At 41.0% G+C, this 21,576-nt stretch overlaps 2 protein-coding genes across 4 annotated transcripts in view; one reads left to right on the forward strand and one right to left on the reverse strand.

The window, feature by feature from the left end:
* Positions 1-3,710, forward strand: part of LOC116325639 (transcription initiation factor TFIID subunit 4-like) — a 95,312-nt gene extending 91,602 nt beyond the window's left edge. Inside the window, exon 14 of the mRNA XM_031746596.2 lies at positions 1,455-3,710. Within this exon, the coding sequence (XP_031602456.2) occupies positions 1,455-1,628 (174 nt within the window). The 3' untranslated portion in view covers positions 1,629-3,710. The remainder of the gene's footprint in view (positions 1-1,454) is intronic.
* Positions 3,711-4,336: 626 nt separating this feature from the next.
* The window catches only part of LOC116325601 (BTB/POZ domain-containing protein kctd15), a 35,527-nt gene continuing 18,287 nt past the window's right edge, over positions 4,337-21,576 (reverse strand). For all 3 annotated transcript variants that reach the window (XM_039612896.1, XM_031746553.2, XM_039612893.1), the window contains exons 3-5: positions 21,146-21,290; positions 16,231-16,536; positions 4,337-7,846 (exon numbers count right to left, since the gene is read on the reverse strand). In XM_039612896.1, the coding sequence (XP_039468830.1) occupies positions 7,688-7,846; positions 16,231-16,536; positions 21,146-21,290 (610 nt within the window). In that variant the 3' untranslated portion in view covers positions 4,337-7,687. The remainder of the gene's footprint in view (positions 7,847-16,230; positions 16,537-21,145; positions 21,291-21,576) is intronic.

Consider the following 21,576-nt stretch of genomic DNA (forward strand, 5'->3'; position numbering starts at 1 on the left):
CGAATTTACTCATCACAATTTGCCATTCAAAAACAAAAGTATTCTCTTTTCTTTTTAGCTACATGATTCCTACAAAATCACAAATGAGTTTCTAGAAAGTAATATAAGATCAAGTAAATCCGTTGTCATCCTATCAGTTTGCGATTGAATGGGGTCAAGTGAGCAATTGTGTGGTCTCTATGTGGCCATATGGCAATTAACTGTGATAAATTAATGAAAATTGCAAACCTTTTTATCTGCTGAATGGCATAGGCACATGGCAAGCTTCTTGTTATATAGAAATATAACAAAAATACAGCCAGCTGGCAACCAGTTGCGTTTAGTCCCCTTTTGCAAAGAGACACATTGCAGATGAGTTGTGCTTATCAGTGCAGACGGAACCAGATTTACTGCAAAGTATTTGCAATCTGTTTGCATTTATAAATTAGATGGCAGTTATTTGCAAATCTTTGTCAATCTGTCTGAAAGTAATTGCAGTCAGACTGAGTCGGACTGTAGTAGTTCAGAGACAGGCTGCCTACCCCCAGGTGACCCATGCAGTCGCCTCACAATTCAAAGTGGCTGCCCAGAGCTTGAGGGTTTTGCATGTGCAATGTCTGGGCAACCAGTTGATCATCCAAACTCTTTGGTGATGAAATGCACACAAAAAAACCAGTATTGACCACCAACTTTTCTTAGTTACAAGGGGACCGTTCTGTTTTAATTCTAGTGTGATTAAGCCATAATGTCAGCCTGCTACAATGCTCACATGCTAAGATGCACGTTTCAATTTGTTTAGAAAGCATGGATCCACTGTGTCATACAACAGACCTTTCAATTTGAGTTTTATTTTAGGGGAAGAAGTCACAAGAAACAAAATCTAGCAAGTTTGCCTTGTCATTGTCAATGATTGTATTGGTTTCACCAAGAAATGTGCTGTCAGTGGACACATGCTGTGTAGTTCAGGTTTTGGGCAGGGAATGTCCCTCTAATGCCGGGACATTGCGATGGAACTCCATGTTATATATATATATATATATATATATATATATATATATATATATGTATATACATATACATACATAAATATATTCACACTGAACCACGAAAAACGTGTGTGTCCGGTCTCAGATTTGAAGCCAGAGACGTAGCACCTCAATATGAAAGCTGCACCATTATGGTATAAAAGTTGATGTTAGCTCTTGATACAAGTTTGAAATGTGAAAATAAAAGGGGTCAAAACGGCAGCAATCCAAATGTAGCAGGAGTGCTGGGAACAGTGTATGGCTGCACAAGGAGATGACCTTGAAGTGTTTAGTAGCTTTTACTTAAATTGGATGAGGGTTTTACTGTTTTACTGCTGCAGAACTGCAGAACTTGGCTTTTACATGGATAATATAGCACTTGATGAAAAGCATCAACAAATCCTGTATGAGTTATTTCATTTCACCTTTCGACCTCTGCATTGTCTCCAGGTTTCCGGCAGTACAGCAGGCTCCCCAGCCAGCTCATCCGCCCCATCCACCTCATCACGCCAGTATACGCGGCAGCGCATCACTCGTGTCAACCTCAGGGACTTAATTTTCTACATGGAGCAGGAGAGAGAGACCGCCCACTCGCTCCTCCTTTACCGTGCCCTGCTCAAGTAGCCTCTGCTCCACTCAGCGCCCACCTCAACCACCTCCTCCTCCTTCCCAGCCACGTGCCTTCAGATCAGGTCTAATGTTTCAGCTCTGTGTCTCCATATGTATTGTAGTGTGATGTTTGATGTAGCTTTTAATAACAAGGAAGAAAGCGAGAGAGATATAGACAGAAAAAAAAATACAAATAAAACTGGTGTTCCGTGTCTTCTCCTTTAGCTTCACAGTGTGTAGTTAGATCATTCAGTTTAAGGGCCCCATCATTTCTTATTGCTGAAGTTGGATTTGCCAGAGGAACGATGTGTTTACGTCATAGGACTTGACCAAGACCTTCTTCCATGTGTACTGGGTAGCTGTTTGTTTGATGTTCTTGGCAGAAGCTTCAGTGAACCACCTTAAAGTAGAAATGTCCTTGGCTAAGAGAATATAATAGCACATTGATACAGCCTACAATATTATCCATGAGTTATTTGTTGAACACAGTTCAATGAATGTAGTCTAGCTGAACCTAATAAGTGGGACTTTACAGATTTCTAGACCAACTCATAATTCTGAAACATCCAGATTCCAAATAACAGCAGTAAATTCAATTTCCTTACTATATGTGTAAATAGTTCTTTTTGAATTATTTTACAGCATGTATATTTTTATCACATGTAAGCTTTGTAAGAAAAGGAATAATCCATGTGTCAATATTATGAAACCTGATGTTTTGTACAACCACGTGCTTTGAAAGAGTCAAATTTAGATGGTTTATTCTGTAGAGTGTTGTTACAAAGGAGACTCCTCTTGAGCCTTCTTGAAAGGTCATTTAACAAAAAACACATACGGCACTATGTGACACCAGTTTCAGACTGGTTTCCCTTGTTGAGTGAGTCAGTATTTTTTTAAACACATAATGTGAACATTGTTTTATGACTAGCTGTTTGTAATTTGTGTCTTATGGTATCATGCCCACAGTAATGGTTTACGAAGGTCAATTTTGCTGTTATTCTAGGTGCATCAGTGGCATGGAAGAATGAAAACAGACATTCCTCTATCTTCCACGTTCATAGTTCTTTCTGCATATCACTGATGTTTGGCAAAAACGCTTTTTAACTACTTTCAAAGCAACCCACACCCTCACTTTGATATTAATTGAATGGCAAAATTAATCCATGAGATGTTTTAGTGCACAACATTTATATTTGTGTGAAATTTGGTCCAAAATATAATGTCATAGCAACAAACTAATGGTAAACTGAAGCAAGCAGCTCTGATTTGTTTCTGTTGTTGTTTCTTCTGCAATATCACTGACTGAAGAACACTATTTGACCAGAAAGTCCTTTCTACATGTCTTGCATTTTCGTCGTATTACTTTCATCCCCCCATTCCTTATTGTGTTATGTAATGGCATTCATTATGTTCTTTTGTTGTTTGTTTTCTCTATTTAACTAAACATCTTGGCCTCTATGCAGCTTTTCTTGTCATATTGAAATTTATTTAAATATTGATGACATTTGCAAAAGTCGTGCATTGTAAATTTCGACGGCACTTTTTTGATATCTATTTTACCTGACAACTGAAAGCTGTCATTGTATTATAGCAGAGAAACAGTATTTGCCACTTTCTGTCAAAAGACACTTATTTTTTAACAATTAATATATTTCTTCTGTTCTGCTTTTTTTTTTAGATTGTCTTTTATGCTCAACACATTTTCATAAACTTTATCTCTAAAATGCCATGTTTTAAGAACAAGCACAACAGTACTTATTGTAGTGATTTCAGATGATTTTATGAATTATTTCTATGGTTTCCGGTCGTTTCACAGGAGGGCATTTCTACTGCTACTGCTACTACTACTCCTAGAACAACAACTACTACTACTACAGCTTTTTAGCCAAAATATTAGGACAATATTCCTGTGTAAACAGATGGGGGAAAAACATTTCAGTGTAAGGATGATTTGTAAATATTGTTTACAAAACTATGTGTTTATTAGAACCACGTTATTTTTGGTAAACTCTTGTATATATCTTGAAAATTTCCTGTTTGTGTGAAAAACAATACTTATGTATTTGTACCTATTTTGTAAAGGAATAAATAAGCTGTTTGCTAAACTGAAAAGACGACTTTTTCCAGTTTCTTGTGTCATTCTAACAGCGTATGCATAAACATGTTTTGTAGGTAGGAGCTTTTTACTCTAAAATGTCTCTAAATAAAAATAATAAAACAACTAAGCAATGTGTTCACCTTTTAGATTTTCAAGGGAGAATGAGCTATGCTATGTTTTTCTTTTTCATTTTTACCAAAGTCAACTACTAATTCAGCCTGCTTCATTTCCATTTCTAACATTGCACATGCTAAGTACAAACTGAGTCAAGCGCTGCTGCTCAACTATGAAAAGTCCCTCTAGGTTTCTGCTGCTAATTAAGCAGAAGCATTTTCGAAAAGACCAAACCGTTTAACTCAGTGCAAAATATTGGGGTTTAGGAGCATATTGGTTTTTTTCAAGATCTCGGCCTATTCCTTGGTCCCTCTGGAGCTTTAGAGTGCTGATCTGGATTCAGCCCTGAAGACGACCTTCCCCCTTTGCAAAAATGATGAACGGGGAGCACACACATGCTTGGGTAGAGGAAGGCTGGTGAGATTGCATCAGTTCAGTGAGAGAGGACACACAGTTGAAATTTCTCATTCTATAGGGGTTGTTGAAAAACTTGAGAGCAATGCGACACATGTCAGATATACAGTACATCCTTTTATTATCGCAAATATGCAAGAAAAGTCAAATGGAGACACTGTAAATGAACACATGCCCTTTAATACCACAGTCTAATGGTTTTTAAACACTTTAAATAATATACATTTGCACCTTATTATACCCTTTGAAATGTTTTAATCCATATTTACACAATGTTACGCTTTGAATTCTTTTCATTCTTTTTCTGAAGAGGACTGAGATGTCTCTTAAAAACACGAGGGTCCCATAAAACCCAGCGTCCTGATAATTCAATTTACAATAACTGTACAACTGACCCGCCTCAGAAGTGGAGCAAATGCCGTGTGGACAGGCTGAACACTGACCAGTATTTTAACTTAATGGGTGGTGTGTGAACATGTCTATGAACTTTCCAGTCCAATTACACGTTCCTGTCTCTGTAGATAACCTGCTATTTGTATACTGAGGTTTTATTGCAGAAACCCATATCTACTCTTTTTTTCTCACAAATACAAATCTTTGTTTATTTTTTATTTCAAATGCGTAACCCCTTAGCTCTCGGAAGTTGTTTAGAGTCCACTGTATAATTCAACGTACCAATTCAGGGAGGCAAACTAAAACTGCTTTCTTTTCCTCCTTCCTGAAAAAGTTGTTCTTGTACGTGTAGTTTTAGAACACTGATCACTGATTTTTACCACTCTTCCTCAAGAAACTACCCAGATGGAGTTCCACACCTCATATCACATGAATCAAAGATCTTCGCATCTACACCACAGTAAAGTGGACTGGCTGCACAGTACAGTCTGCTCGGAGTATGTTCGTATTTTGACTCATCAGTTTGTTTGGTTTGCTGTGGTGTGGTCCAACGAGCTATGGCGTAGGAGGGCATTTTGAAAATGGGGCATGAGGGATGACACAGCAGCAGGGGGTACAACCCGTGTTTCTACTGGCACCACTGAGCTTGGAGCCTTCAGGGAAGCAGAGGGGGGTGAAGATGACTGTGAAGCGCCCAACATGCCTTGGCACATGAAAGGGCTGGTTGACCATTCCCTTTGAGGCGACTAGATACAAAGGCGCAGGCCACTGGCAGGTCAGAACAAAGGGCTTGATTGTATATTTTTAAAAAAAGACCCGCAGGGAGGACTGCATTTGACTTGAAGCAACACTTATACTCAGTCCATCTTCACCCACTAATTGGCCTCTTTTAATCAGCAGCATCCAGAAAAACTAGATATTCTATTACAAACAACATAGTCTGAACAACCGCCGCCCATTTTTAATGGACTGCTAAAAACAACCCCAGTTTAACTCAAAAAACTGCCAGCACCCACAAAGATCAGAATGGGCTTCTTTTTTCTCCTCAGTCTTTTGGAATGGAAGAAACAGCATCTGTAAGTTACACACAAATATAAAGCATGAAAACTTGGCCTTTCTTGTTTCTGTCTTTGATCCAGAAATGTTGAGAATAAGACCAAAAGAATGAGAGCAGGATAGAGTAAATGCCGCCCACACGCCTCTTTGTGAATAATATGCTGATGCTGTGAGTATAGTTCAGTTTGGGTTCTGCCATACATACATGTGAAGAACCGATGAAATAATCTTCACTTAGAAGTGACAATCCTGAAACAGAGACCTTGTCTTTCAAACTTGGTCTGGAGGTTCTGTGAGCTACTCTCAAGAAAACTGTCAAGACTGGCAGCCTGGAGGATCAAATATTGGTACCCTTCATACAGCTCTGAATAATGCATTTAGTCTTATTTTGCTATAAACTGCAACAAAGAACATCTTTATATTTGTACAATCAACAAAACAGGCACCTTGTCTACTTTGGTACCAGAGTGTTTGTTCAGTTGGAGTTTTTTTTCTTTCTGTTTTTAAATATTTTAATGTCACAGTCTCCTAAAACACGAGAGGAGAATCAGCTTGACTTGGTGCCGTTCACTGGACTCCAGCAAGTGTGTTGAGGGAGCAGGTCCGAGCAGCTCTGTTGGAAATGTTGAAGTGCAAAGAAACATTTAGCATTTAAAGTACATCTCGTGCTGATTATGAGATATACTGGTAAACGTCAGCTTTCTCAGTTGGTCCTCAAGTCTTTAACATTCTAACTCAACAAAACTGCAATACACTTAGAGCGTGTGCAAATTTGACCTGAATTTCAAATTTACAAATGTTCTTTAACTAAGTGTGAACAAATCCTTTCTGCTCGTGTGAGAGAATCCAATCAGAGACCCGAGATATGTTTTAGAGCTAATAAGCAGAAATTCTGGATCACTTCTTTTTTTTCATGTGTGCTACACATTTGACTAAAAACAATGTCAAAACATCCAGGTTTTCTTCCATTCCGGTTCGAACAATGGGACTTTTTCTGGCTCTGAATGCATTGCCAGTCAGATTGCTTTAGCCACATAGCCTGCAGACATCTGAGTTTCTGCAGCTACTGCCAAGAAAAGCTCCCTCACAAGCTCTCAGAGCCTAATGAATACAATTTTCATACATCCTTCATATTGGAGAAAGAAAAAACAGAGACATTAAAAATAATCCTATTAATAATAATTGTTTACACTATGTCATGATAAGAACAGCAAAAGGAGCAAGAAGAACATACTTTAGAAACAACAATGAAAAATTGTAATAAACAATCAGTTGGCAAACGATGTCGTGTTTGGCGAGGTCCTGACAGTTGAAGCCAGGCCTGTGGGGTGAGGGTCGTGGGATCTTGGGGGTTGTGGGAGAGGGGGTGGGAGTTCACAACATTAAATCATGTCCTCTTGTTGTCATCCTTAAAAACATCCTGTCTGCCAAATCTTCCTTGTCCCACAATAGACCAGACTTGTCACCAGTCAGAGAAGACTGAGGCCTCACACACAGACACGGACGAAACGAAAGATAGAGGGTTGGGGTGTATGTGGTATGCTGATGATGAAGTGGATTGGAGTTCAAGGCATGGGAGGGGGGAAAACTGTGTCCCTCCAAGAGTCTCAGGACACCTTTTTATGACAAGGTAAGGGAAAAAAAAACAACAACCAGTCACTGTGCTAAAATGTTGAGCTGTCAGCTGCTGTGGTGTCCGTTTGTCATTGTTGTTTTCATCACAGTCCCAGATTCTTTGGGCGTTGTTTAACATAATCAAAAACTTTTGTTGCTGATGCTTTTTTTTTTTTCCTTTATTTGGTACTACATTCCCCTTAGAGTTTTTGCAGAGACCTGGTGAGGTTAACAAGCCTCTGCTAATACTTAGGTATGTTGGGGGTGGTTGTGGTCCTATTAGGGCAGGAAGGGAGTTGGAGTAGGCAGGGGTGGGGTGGTGTGAGAAGATGGAAGGAGTATTAGGGGGAGGTGGGGGTGTTGGCAGTCCCTCGCCCAGAACGCTCTAGTCCAGGGGTTCTTGTTTTATCCTGATGGGCGTGTTAATGGAGAGACTTCGCCGGTCCTCACGACACAACACATACTCGCTAAACTGGGACGAGTCCACGCCACCTCCGCATGATGCTGCCACACTGAAACCTTTCTGGAAAAGACGCTCCAGAACCTGCAGAGAGGACAGAGAAGAAGGCATTTACAACAAAGGTACCATGTCAGTAAGCACAAGTCTAAATGAAACCATTTACAGATAGGGATGCAGGTTTCAGGTTTTATACAGCTCTAAGGAATAGTTTGACGTTTCGTGAAATATGCTTATTCTTGCCAAGATGGAAAGATTAATAGTGGAGCTCTGTTCAATAACAAATTTGTCCTCCCGTCACCTCAAAAGCTCACTAACACTTTAGATTTTGTTTGTTTAATCTGCACAAAATCCAAAGAGTAAAAACAAAACAATTCCCTGTTTTACAAGGGATTACTCTGTGCTCTGCTTTATGTCTTGGTGAGGAACAGTTGCCAAAGCCACCACCAGACACTCCAGAAAGTTAATGATCTCATAACTGCTTTGGGCTGTAACCAATGAGAAAAATTTGTTGAGTTTATACTTCAGTTTTAGTGCAGAGTAACAGATTACAGCATCTTTAGAGGTGCTGGTAGGTTAATTTCCTTGGCTAACCTTTTGTTTTTTGTCTTTGTGCTGATTATAGTTTAGTATTTATATATAAGACGTATAACGTAATTCTCAACAATTAAACAACTTTGTGTATTTTCCCAAGAATTGGACTTTTTCATTGTTTTAACTTTAACTTTTTGTGTGATAAATCTTTTTTTGTTTGTTTTTGCATAACAATTTTGTTGTTCCAGAGTCTGGCCACGGCCAAGTCTTTCCACTGTAAAAATAAAGTTTGCTATCCATTTTTACTAATGAATGAGCAGCAGTACCAGTTTTTGATATCTACACATCCAGTCAACAGACATCAACCTCCGATGTTCATCAGTCACAACATGCACCCTGTGTCATTAACCCTCCCCCACCTCCAATCGCACACAGTGATGAGATAAAACCAGAAGGCACTCCGACATCACACCATCTCTGCAATATTCATGCTGCTTGTGCTAGATTGGCTACCGAACTGAGGGCATGAGCTCAAAGGGATGAGGAGAGCTGAGAGTGAGTGAGGTGTGTTAAGAGGCTGAGTGTAGCTCAGCGTGGTGATTACTGGAGCTCCTAATTTGAGTAATGAGGCTTGGGTGAGAGGAGAAGTGAGGTCCGTGAGCGAAAGAGAGAGCGACGTGTGGGGAATGACGATAAGGAGTTATGGGTGATCTGAGTGTGGACAACGTGTTGGAGCTGCAGGGAGAGAAGAGGAGATGGGGTTCATGTTACCCCTCTAGTCTGGACAGTGATACACACACTAGTCCAAACAAGAGATGCGCTCAGACTCAAACGCGTGAACTTCAGCATCACTTTTCTCTCCTCATCTGGGGTAATCCATGTGGGATGTTGTTTTTTTGGAGGGGGTATAGATCTAAATCCCAGTGAGAGGAGTGCCGTGTATTTACTTATCCCCCCTTCCTTTTAAAGAAGTGTGCAGCGCATGGAAATGAAAGGTCTCGCCGAAGGCTAACTCTTTCTGCCAGATAGAGAGCCAGAGAAGTTCACGAAAAACAGAATGATTTCTTCAGATGCTCGTACACACACGCACGCACAGACACACACACACACACACATGGATACGTGCACTCGTGGCGAAGGATGACCTCTCTAATTACAGCTTAGGCCCCATTGGCGTGCTGTGGTTGAATGTTTAGGCCTGCAAGTCAAAGGGCCGCAGCCTCCTCAGTTGGGGATACAGTGAAGAAGAGCAGATAACCTCACACAACGTGCAAGAATTAAAATGTACAAAACCAAAATATAACAAATGCATACAAACTTGTTGAACAGACCTGAAAAACCCCAGCACCCATCCGCTTTCAAATTAAAACTTAAATGTGCACCGACATGCTACTTGTAAGCAGAAAGGACCACTTGCAAAAGTTAACCCCCTCCCCCTTTTTGTCCTCTAGCAAAATGACAACAACAAACTATGTAATTTGTGAGACAGAAGGGGCAGCAGACAGCTGATGGTGAGGATGGCTAATTAAGAGACCTGCCCAAGCATCAAACACTCCCAAATCCATGACAGACGACGGAGGAGCCTAACGATTATGGAAATGATATTACATAGCCTTCTTTGATCATTGCATCACATTGCATTTTTCCCCATCATCTCTTAACGCATGTGGGACTCCATCATGTTCAGCAATGAATTTGGTCACAGAGGAGAATGGCCTGATCAATAAAGATAGTCTGAAAACACTTTTATCATTAATGCATGGCAACACAAAAGACTTAAGGATATTATTATAGATAGTTGTAACTGACTCAAGGATACTGTAATGACTATAAGATGCCATAAAAAAACCTTCGCATTCAGTTTGACACAGTGAGTTAGTGCCATGGGGGAATAAACAATATAGTGAATAATTAAGACGTATCCAAGCAAAAGGTTTTAATGTCCACAGGACAATGTCCCGAAATCAGTCTCTGTTGACAAGGAAAAGTAATGCACCCTCTTAAAAAGCTAAAACATGTCTGGTTTCTCAGTTCTGCAGAACATACTTCTGACCGCAGGCTTTCAGATCCCAGCTTATGTTGTACTTATGCAGATTTCTTTGCTTCCTTTACTGCCTCACTTGAGCGAAACCATAACAAAATATTCTAACGGCGAGTTGCATGTGGGCACCCTCATTGGTCGACGCCTCATCTCTAACACGGTGATTTCCACGAAATTGGATTACAGCTAATTAGCAGTCTTTGTTTTGTTTTTTTGTTTTTTTCCCCTTTTCATGTCCACCACTTTCAACTTAAAGACAGGCTTCTTTTCAGCACGACACCACAATAATCAAAACAGGAAATCAAAATAGCAGTGAAGAGGATATTGCAGCACCAAAGTTTTCTAGTTGTTCTATGAAATCAAGCACTTCCTTTTGTCTTCTCCTCTCTTTGTGATTGAAGCTGAATACAAGTGTCTCTTCAGCCTCTTCATCTCCAGTGATCCTGCATTTGAAATCAGTCTCGCGGTTGCACGGTCGACTTGGCCGCACAGGGATCTCCCCTCAAACACACGCACACCATTCAGCATTTAACCATCTATCTGAGCTGCCACTCAACCTGGAGTCACCACGGGGATCAGGAGGGTATACATCAGCCTCACTCCTCTAACCTCCCAGCATCTTAGCCAAGATGGCGAGGCATGCATCAAAGTGGATGAGTCTCAGGCCTGGAAACCGGAGCACAATACAATATTGATGGCCACCAGAGTGCACAGACACACTTGCAAGACTTCTCAGGAGGAGTTGTAAGACACTTGCTCCTCATGGCACAAGACACAGAGATGATTGACACATTATGACACACACACACACTGTAGCATGAGATGGGCGCCACACTCAGGGGGTTGCTTTTGTTTAACTATGCAGTCTTCAATATGTGACAAGGAGCACTAACTGCAGTCTCTGCGTCGTATCCTCTGCTTATCACAAGCATCTGGCATAAAACATCCGTGAAGCTCCAACTCTTTCTAATTCTCTAAGCCATCTGCCAGCTTTTTAAGGAGTCACAGACAGCAAAAACACATTGACAGAACAGTCTATTCTTAAAGTACTTGCAGCTGACTGAGCTCCATTACAAATAGGCACTCTAAAGTGTCTTTAAGCATTGTGATTCACCGAGGATTTTTAGCTCAGGTGACCCTTGTGGGAATGCAACACTTAACCCTGGCACAGTAAATACACGCTAAGCACAGAGGTGTTTTGGGTTAGGTCAGTCCTCAAAGGGACTGCAAGTAGTTCAACTACTAAACTGAGGAGACTTAAATACACAAGGGCTCCACCTGACTCATCCGGTGACCTTTTCTATTTCAATTTTAGTTACTTGTTCTCGTATTTAAGACACTAAAAGCCATCATCAAAGAAAACTTTGTGAATATACTCATGTACTACATAAAAGCACAATCTTTAAAATCCTTTACATTTTATACCACTTTATACTCCCGCACCAGTTACAGAAAATGCAAACCATCATCCAATCTATAGATTAAAACAATCCTGGAGTGTATATAACTGTTACAATTATCTTGATCAGCTATTAATAATAAATATTAAATTATCGCTTAGCCCATAAGCAATAATGTAATATTCTATAAATCTCTTTTTTTATATTTTATAAGCTCATTTTGTTGATAATACATCTTTTCCTTAAATTAGACTTGGAATAAATAAGTTTAATTTGTAGTGAAACATATTCTCATTGGAGCATTTGACTTCTCTAATGTTCACATTCACAGTGCACTTACTGTATGAGCCATTTCTACAGAGATAAAGATTTTGTGATGCTTGATCAATAAAATGTAACACAGGAAAAAGTGCCATATATTTGATTCATTTCATTTGATTAAACTACGATACTTGGTAATCACCTAATTGTCTTCAGTTGAATTGTCCTTCTCTGTCATTATTCTGATTTACTTTCCACTACCTAATCAGCCCGTGTCCAACAAACGAATTAGAACAATTTTTTAAAGATTTTTCTGGCATCAACTGCTGAAGCTGTCAGCAGCCAGAACTGCCCAGCTTTAATCCTCTCTACACACTGGCTTGCTTACTGTTAATCTTGACATTGTGCTTTACCCACAGAGCCACACAAAAAGTCAAGGGACCCAAAGTCATAGTAGTGTTAATGTCTTACTCTGCCACTCGGGCCACTGAGGAGCGCAGCGGAGGTGTTTGTGTGGCCGTGTCGGCTCTGATGAGCTGTGCTTTCTCTTTTCACCCAGCGCAGGATTGATGGAGTGGCAGTGTGACATGTAAGAGAGTGTTGCGACGTGTTGCGTTCTCTGCCTGGGCAGCAGGGGGACAGGGGACCCTTCTCTACGACTGCCTCCGCTGTCACATTGATGTAGGACGGATTGGCTCTGGTCTGATCTGAGTGCTTCATCATGGTGATGTATGGAGCAGCAGGCCCAGCTCTAGCACTGGGACGCGTGTGTGTACACCTCTGTGGCTCTTTGGCTAAATGTTTTCCCTGCATTCAGTGCCTTTGCTGCTTTTTGTTTCCCCCCGCTGGATCTACATCACAGCGCAGGTGGTTTGCATTACTCCCGAAATTCCATTCATGACTTCATGGAGAGTTACTTGCCAAGGTGGATTTGTTTATTCTCCCTCTCTCGCATTTAAATACACAAGACAACAGATTAAAAAAGGGGCTAAATTTGCAAGGCAACAGATTACATATATATCTCAACATGCAAAGAATTACTGCTGCCACATTTCAAACTATAAATAGATGATACAGTATAATGATATATCACCAATTTTAAAAGCATGATAACTGAGTCATGGAAATTTTTTCAATGCTCATGAATTATCCTCATGTTTTATCTTATTAAAACAGAATATTAAATGTTTAGAAAACAGGTTGATATACTTAGTGTACAGTAAGGTATGGAGAAATGTGTGTTATCATTTTGTGACCAACTATAACAAGGTCTAGCAGTGTCCAGCCTGGGGCACGAAAGCAACAGTACCTCAGCTCCAATAAAATCTCTACACCTCTGACATAATAAAGTGAAAACAGCACACATTTAAATGTCATCATATATCCATCTCTTTCCTGTCAAGACCTCTTCTGAAACTGATCCAATCACACAGTAAATAAGTTTCAGACGGTACTGCCGCAGCCTCCCCATGCTCTCCCTGAACTTCCTCTGTGGGCAGGGTGTGGTTGTGTGTGTGTTCCCCTGGGTCAGGGTCCAGGCTTGAAATCAGATCAGAGGCTCATTGTCTGGCAGGTAAGACAAGGATTATTTTCCTAACCTTTTCATTCCTTCACGCAACAATGAAAGAGAACAGAATGAGTAAGTTGTTTGGAAAAATCTCCCCTTACAACAAAAAAACACCTCCATCTGCTCCTTGTGTCCTCATCTACATCGACTCAATGAGCCGGGCCCCTTCACTGTGTGTGCGTATGTACGTGTGTGTGTGTTTGTGCTTTTCATTATTTTTTTTAACGAATGCCATGGAGCTGTATCTAAGAGGGCTCACGAGGAGACACCACAGAGAGGCCAGAATATGAGACAAGAAGGGGTCGCTGCTTACAGGAAACCTCGCAGATCCGCCTTGTACGAGTTTGTATGAGAAAAGGGTTTCAGCTCACCTCGCCTTCAGAAGAACAGCCCAATAAATGCCTAAACAATAAAGATGCCGTTCAGATTGTGTTAGTCAGATGTGCTCACATCCCATAACCAGTCTCACTGGTAAACAGAGTGGGAAAATGTTGTGTTAGTTGATGCGGCCAATTAATTATATTGTAAGTCATTTAAAAATCTATAAAAGAAGTATAAACCGGTTTAGGCTGTTTGAGAAATTGTAAGTATGGTATTAAAAAATGCAATACGTGTATTTCAATTGCCTTGAGCGGTGTTATATTGGAGTCTTTTTAAAAAAGGAGCTGTGTCTTAAAAAGGAGTAAAGCGTAAATTATGCATATCATTTTCCCCCCCTTTCCATTTCTCTTCTTCATTTTTTCGCAGGAAAACATGGCCGCAGTCCACACGTGCTTTGTCCCACTCGCTCCGCTCTCCTCCCTGGAGGTGGTCTCTCACGCTGGCAGGAAGGAGGTGGAGGTGTCAGAGTGCACTAGCCTGCCTGGGAGAGGCTCTCTCTGGGTGCTGAAGGGGTGAAGGCTCTTCTATGTGTAGGTTTGTTCATGGCTGTGGGCACTCAAGTGTGTTATATCGAGCCTGTGGTGTCAGACTGTTATGTTTCCCCCCGTCCTCTCTTTCTCTCTCAGACCTCGCAGGGTAACACTACTGTAAAACTATTTTTTTCTGAAGTTGCTTTTAATCTCTTACTACTTGACTCCACAACATTGTCAACTCTGCTTGACCAAAGACGGATGTTCATCTCACACCATTTTTCAAACCGGTGCCAAACTTATTCAAATGCAGATCATAAAGCAAACGTATTTGATATGATATTGGCGGTAAATTGCTTTATGGTAATACCGTGCTGAGGCTTTGCATCATTTTCATCCCCAACAGCCAACTGAAAGACCATCGTTTGACAAAATGAAAAACTCCAAAGGTTTTTGTACACCTGCACACTCCAGCTGTTGCTCCAGAGTGGCTATTATGCCAGTTATTGACAACAAGCTATTATCTCTACTGTGGCAAAATGCAATATAGAGGGCCACAAATCATGCCAAGTGCCTTACAGCAAAGTTTTGAGGTGTAATTCCAGCTTATTGTTACTGAAGAAAATCAGTGTATATAACAGCATTTATCTGGGAAAGCAACCTGAAAATAAACTCTGCAGGCTGACACAGGACTCAGACAGAAGGTGACCAACAGAAAGCCTCCTCTCCCTCAGCAGATGCCATCGTGTGCCATTCAGCAAAACAGCTAAGTGGATCTGCAGAGTGGTCACAAAAGCCCAGGTTGAGCAAATCCCAGCCAGGTGTTCAAATGTTTATGAAAATGTTGAAAGTTGGTGTGAAAAATGGTTTGCTTGCCAAGCAGAATACTTTGCTGGATAAATGAGTAGATAAATACATAAGTTCCTCTTTGGAGTCTGCATCCTGTGGCTAACATTAAATAAAGAATTGGTAAGAAAATAGAGATTTATGGGTGTACAAGCACAGTATCATAAAACATTGTGTACAGTTTCACTATGTGACAGTTAGAAATAAAAAAAATATTCAATATTTTATCTTCATGTTGAAAGTAAGCAAAGATAATGAAACATAATGCATATAGGCATTTTGACACTTTCTGACTCTTCCTGTGCGCCACTAAAGTTACTTTGTGGCTTTTCCCCCATGCATATTGCACAATGTTCATATTAACTACCACTGTTAGTTTCATGATCACGTTGTAAGTTTTGTTGTTAGCAGTGAGCCAGTAAGTTGGATCTTTGCATATTCAAGTTAAAAATTAAAGTTTTAAAGGTTGCATCTATAAGATTACAGTTTATTCCTTTTCAGTTGAGGTGAGGAGGTGTTGGAAGAGCAGCTGTCAGTTACCTAACTTAGCTGATTTGGTAGCTACAGAATACAGCCTTTATCATGATGCCGCCTCCAGTTTTAGAAAGACTGTGACTATGCTGCAGTCACATATTAGACACACATCAAAACTTTCTGTTACACAAAGCCATTTTGCTCTTGATTCTCTGCAAGTACCATGATATCACGCTTATTAGTGAATAAATGTAACAGAAAAAATAACTACACATAAAAGTCATTGTTAGATATCAGCACATATTTGTTATATTGGCACCACACTCAGAGGTGTACACACAGGACAATCTAACTCAAGTAAAACTGTAAACACTGTAATGTGTTTCACACACAAGTCTAGAATGTGATAAATAAATCATGGGCAGAGAAGGAGATTTTTTTGTGCTTCCAGAAAAAATTAAAAGTACAAACAAAGGACAAGCATTTCAGTGTCTTACCTGGACGGAGTTGAGCCTGCAGTAGCCATTGAGGGGAAAGCGGATGACGTGTGTTGGGTCCTGGTTCCAGCCAGCATTGACCGAGTTACACATAACGTCTCCAGTCTCAGGAAAGATCTCCTCAATGAGGACCTTCTCTCCGCTCAGGGCGATCCTCTCGCCCAGGTCAGGTGTGACACGAACCACAAGGCAGTCACAGGGCTGTGCCATCCGTCGTTGCTCGCGCTCCTGCTTCCAGCGCTCGAGCTCCTTGATCATGGGTGTCAGCTGGTAATAACGCGCCTCTTCATACAGCAGGTGGAAGTCCTGTACAGGCAGACAAACATACAGATGAGAGCAGTGACTTTGCATGTGTATTATACTCCTCTTGGCTATATCTGTGACTAACACACTATGACTTTCCCTGGATTGCAACTCATCACCAAGGTCACAGAGAAACCCTACACATATACAGTATTGTGCAACATTAATATGACAGAGGAAAGTATATCTGGGGGACTCCTTATGGCTTCCTCACAGCAGCTAATGATGTCCTTGACCAAGACACTTAACCTCTAATTACTCCAAGAGTGGGTTCTTGCTGTATATGAACTCTGACTTTTCCACTGTAGTGAAGTGTGTGTTACCTGTGTAGCAAAGGTAACGCATGGAAGATCTAATAACTAATTGCACAGTGACGAATGGATAAATTCAATTTTTTTTTACAAATGGCAAAATAACAGTGTAGGATTTTAAATTTATAAACTTGCACAAATGACAAATTAATCTTAATATAAGACAAAAATGTGAGCTAAAATAAATTAAAAATGCATTTGGTTTCATGTAATACGTCGACCAGATTGAAGAACAATAAACCAAGATCAGTGATGGACTCGGACCAGCAGGACAACACTCTCAATAAACAAAGGATAGCCATGCTGCAGCTCTCCTCCACAGTAGCTCTTGGCAGAGTGGTGTTAGCCTTTAGCATGTTTTAGTGAGCCGACTCCAGAAAGGCCGTCAGTAGGGCTCTGGTGAAGTGGGATGGTGCATTCCTGTGCACAGACAGTCTGCAGCAGATTGCCTGCCTCTCCCTCCTGGGCAGGGTTTGCTGGGGGCCATTTGCCCCTGCGCTCTTGCCTCTAATTTCCCACAAGACCAGATGGCACCATCATTCACCACTACCACAGAAAATACGGGAAGGCGGAGGTTCGCTATTGGAGGCAGACGGGAGGTGAGGAAAAGATATGTGCAAGTGAACATGAGGACAATCATCAGCCAAGGAGGTTTTTAATGTATTCCTCACATGGAGGGAGTTTTATGTTAATAAGGCTTGTGGCCCGATGTTAAGCTCCTATTAGAACAAGATTTAATTAGGTTACACCTAAATGCTGCAAAACCTTTTTGCTAAATAATTAGTAATTAATAAATCTGTGTTCTGATTAATGTTTCACAGTGGCAAACAATGACAGCTTAATTCAATGAATGGACATAGTAAACTGAAGCAAAGAAGTGAGTGTCCATTTTCGGGAAAGAGGTTGCTGGTTTTTGCGTAGAACAAAGTCCAAACACCCAAGTGAGACAATGTGTGTTTGTGCTGCAAAAACAACATATGTTTCATATAGTCTGCATCATTGGTGGCTCTGGGTGTCTGGGTGTCGGCGCTGGCAGAGAGCCCTGATCTAGAAAGAGTTTTTCCCCTTTTCCTTCTCAAGACCACTGCTGGGCACAGAAACAGAGCATGGCAGCAAACAGCATATTCATTAACCCTGCTGCTTCTGTCAGACTCTTTAGCCTTGAAAAGCCTCCCTCACTGTTTTACCCCTTCATCTAAACTGTGCCTTCATCCGAGGCATGTGAACGACACCCAAATACAACTCCATCTGGACGCGGCGTTGACGCAACACATCTTAAGCTGACGGTCTAATGTTTAAGATTTCAGAATGCGAAAAGAGGGGGTGGAGGTCCTTTTTTCCCTTTTTCTCTCCCTTTCTCCCTGTCTTTTTTCTCCTGGCCTTCTTGCTGCAGCTGACAAAACTCATACTGAGACGCTCCCCTTCAGGCAGCTCTCTGTATCAAAGTGCTACTCCTCATCCTTCACAGGTCTGAAGCCATGGATGGATATGTTTTTAACAGGGGTCTGTCTGCGAGGCACTTTAGTCATCCTGAGTAGAGCAGAAAACAACAGAGTAATCCTAAGCGCTGAGGTGAGGATGAGAGGGAGACAGGGCCAACAGCTCCGTCCTGGCTGCTGAAGCCGCTGCTACTGCTGCCAGCTCTACGAGACAATTCATCCCCCAATCCTGTGTCCAGACAGCCCGTTTGAGCTTCAAAATAATGATCCGACCTGATCGCCCACTGGCAAGGCAACATTTCAGGGAAGGACAGAGGGAGGGAGGGAGAGACAGAGAAAGAGAAGAAGAAAATGATGGAAAATGTCACTATAAGGTAGTTTAGAGGACTAGTGAAGACCTAATGTAGGTTTTGGTCAAAAATGACCCCCCAAAAAAGCAGAAGTTCAAGGTTGTTGATTAACAAAGTCACTCAAAAATAAAATAAAATCATTATAAAAGTGCCTTTCTGTCATTTCCAGCATCTGAGATTAAAAAAAATAATCAATTTAAGGAGTAATGCAAAACCTGAATAATAACAGAAAACAGTAACTCTTACCGGTTTATAACCATGCCCTCAATATGACTGAGCATTGCTTACTCTCTCGTGATTAATTGTAGTTTGAATAATGTGATGAGGGAGGATATTAATAGTGAATATTTTGTTCCAGTGATGCAGGCTGAAGAATTTCTTTTCCTATTCTGCTCAGACTTTCACATTGATTTAGCAAAACACACAGCGCCGTGGCTGCCAGCAGCAGAACAGACCCAGCCCTGGGGCGACGGCAAGCCTGATTGTGTTCAGATAAGGACATGCTCAATTCCGCCTCGCACTATTTGCATTTTTTTTTTCCCCGGCTTCACGCAAATTGAAAGGTATGCAGATCAACACAGGCTTATGCGAGGGGATCGTAATGAGTTGAAACAATGAAGTCCAATGCATTCTCTTCCACTGTGGTGCCTGATTGGACTGTCAAGATTTAACAGAGGGGAGGAGGGGTGTATGAATAAGAAGGGAAAATCTAATCGGTACTGAGTCAGGCCGTCATTTGCCAAAATATGCAGGGCTTTCATGTCATGTTCTGTTGTCTGTGGTTTGGCTCTTGTTCAGACTATCCGTGGGGCCCAAAGAGTTTGCCCCTGGCTCTCAGTGGCTTGGCTTTGCCTTGTTACCTCGTACAGAATGATGAACAAGTGCCAGTGCAGTGAAAAGGTCACGAAAACTAAGGTGGGGTCGACGTGAAGTGAAGTGTAGAATACACCTAGGAAACTGTATCATGGAATGAAAACCTCGAGAAGGAAGAAGCTGTAGGCAGATAATCATTCTGACAACGTCACATATGATTGTATGAATACTTGTTGGGTGAGATTAACGCTGTACTAGTGCCAAAAATAAATTTAATCGTTATCTTTTATATCACAGTAGATTAAATGGCATGTGTGCGATGTGAGCGGGGTCATAGGTAGTGATCATCCCTCTAACTCTTCAGCCTTTTTCAGGGTCAACTACACATTTTAGCATCTTTTAGATCATCGTTTTGGTTTCACAGCCTGTAGCTTTTCTATTTTGGTTTACGCTCACCCCTCACTCTCATCACCCTCATTTCAAGCAGCAGTAGCAGCAGGAGGCAAAAAAAAAAGCTCTGTTACACCAACTAAATGTTACCTGGCCAGAAGCAAACAGCATGTAGACAAAGTCAACTAATGAACATAGGGAAGAATTTAGCAACTAAAGACACAGATAGTTTGGATTTATTGGACTAACATTGGCAGGTGTCCAGAAACACAACTTCAGTGAAATGCTAATGTTTAAAGTTTGCAAACACTCTCTCACATCAGCTTCTTACACAACTTTTACAGCTAACACACACACACACACACACACACACACACACACACACACACACACACACACACACACACACACACACACACACACACACACACACACACACACACACACACACACACACACACAAGGTTTACTCTATCAAACTGAAACCTTCACAACACAAAAATACAGAAAATGCAAAAAAAGCTTGTACAGATAACACATTTAAATTTAAAACTTCTCACAATTTGTTTTTGCGCCCCAAACATGTGCTTTAAATTGTTTAATACAGGAATATGACAAAGCACCTACATTGTCTGCAATAGATACTGACATGCCACTAAAACAAGACACACATGCATGCAGATTCAGTGTCTCACAAAGAGAAAAGAGCAAGTGCAAAGAAGTATACATATACCGGGCACCAGGTATTAAACTGCACCTTTCCCTTCCAATTCTAGACTCTGGGTGAGAGTTACTGTCTGCATGGGGCTCTGTCATTGGACTGCAGCTGAGCAGAAGTTCATAAGGGGTTATTTCACCTGGGACCACTTCTATAGAAATTACACTGGGTGAAAAACAACAGCTCAAGGCTTTGGCATGCACACCACCAGACCATTTTACCTTTCCACCATTTAATAATCAGGCTGCATCCATTTTTTCCTCTTTAAAGTTTCCTAACTACTGTTTATGTTTTTACTACACATAATTCATATGATACATTTAAGGGGGGTAAGGCTGTATCGTGCACAACTAGTTGTACTGTTGTGGTATCAGGTTTATTTTGAAAACACACTATCAATTAGAGAACAGAGAAACTGTAATAAATACAGAAGTATTCACACCTAAATGTGCCATCTTTTGAAAAATAAAGAAGCACACACAGTGTGAGCTGATGTCTGGGCAAACGCCTTTTATGTTATGTTGTTCAAACAGTGAGTTGATGGTGCAGACAGGTACACACAATACAGTATATTGTGCTGCAGACACATACCTTGAAGTCATCTGGAAGGAGCAATTTGCTGGTCCTGAGGAAACTGAGAATGTAGCGGAATATCTCGCCATCCCGATCTATGAAGTAGTGCTGCTTCAAGCTGTCCAACACGATGGGCTCGGTGCCATTGAACAGACGACTGATTCTGGAAATTGAAATGCACACACAAACACACGCACGCAGACAGCCGCACACACAAACACAACCACATAATGGAATGAGCCAGTTCCCTTCAAATGCATGAAACAATTACCCTCCATTTATTTTTCAATTTTATTAGCACTAAGCTTGAAATGCATTAGCATCCCAGGTTGAAACAAGGGGCTTAAGGCACCGTTCCTCCATTCCAGACTTGTTTGAAGTGTCCCTTCTGTAGAGAGATTACAACAACACACACGCTTGCTGCTTGTACTTACAGAAATTAATGGCAT

The sequence above is a fragment of the Oreochromis aureus genome, linkage group 1 (genome assembly GCF_013358895.1).
Source record: "Oreochromis aureus strain Israel breed Guangdong linkage group 1, ZZ_aureus, whole genome shotgun sequence".
Taxonomy (NCBI): domain Eukaryota; kingdom Metazoa; phylum Chordata; class Actinopteri; order Cichliformes; family Cichlidae; genus Oreochromis; species Oreochromis aureus.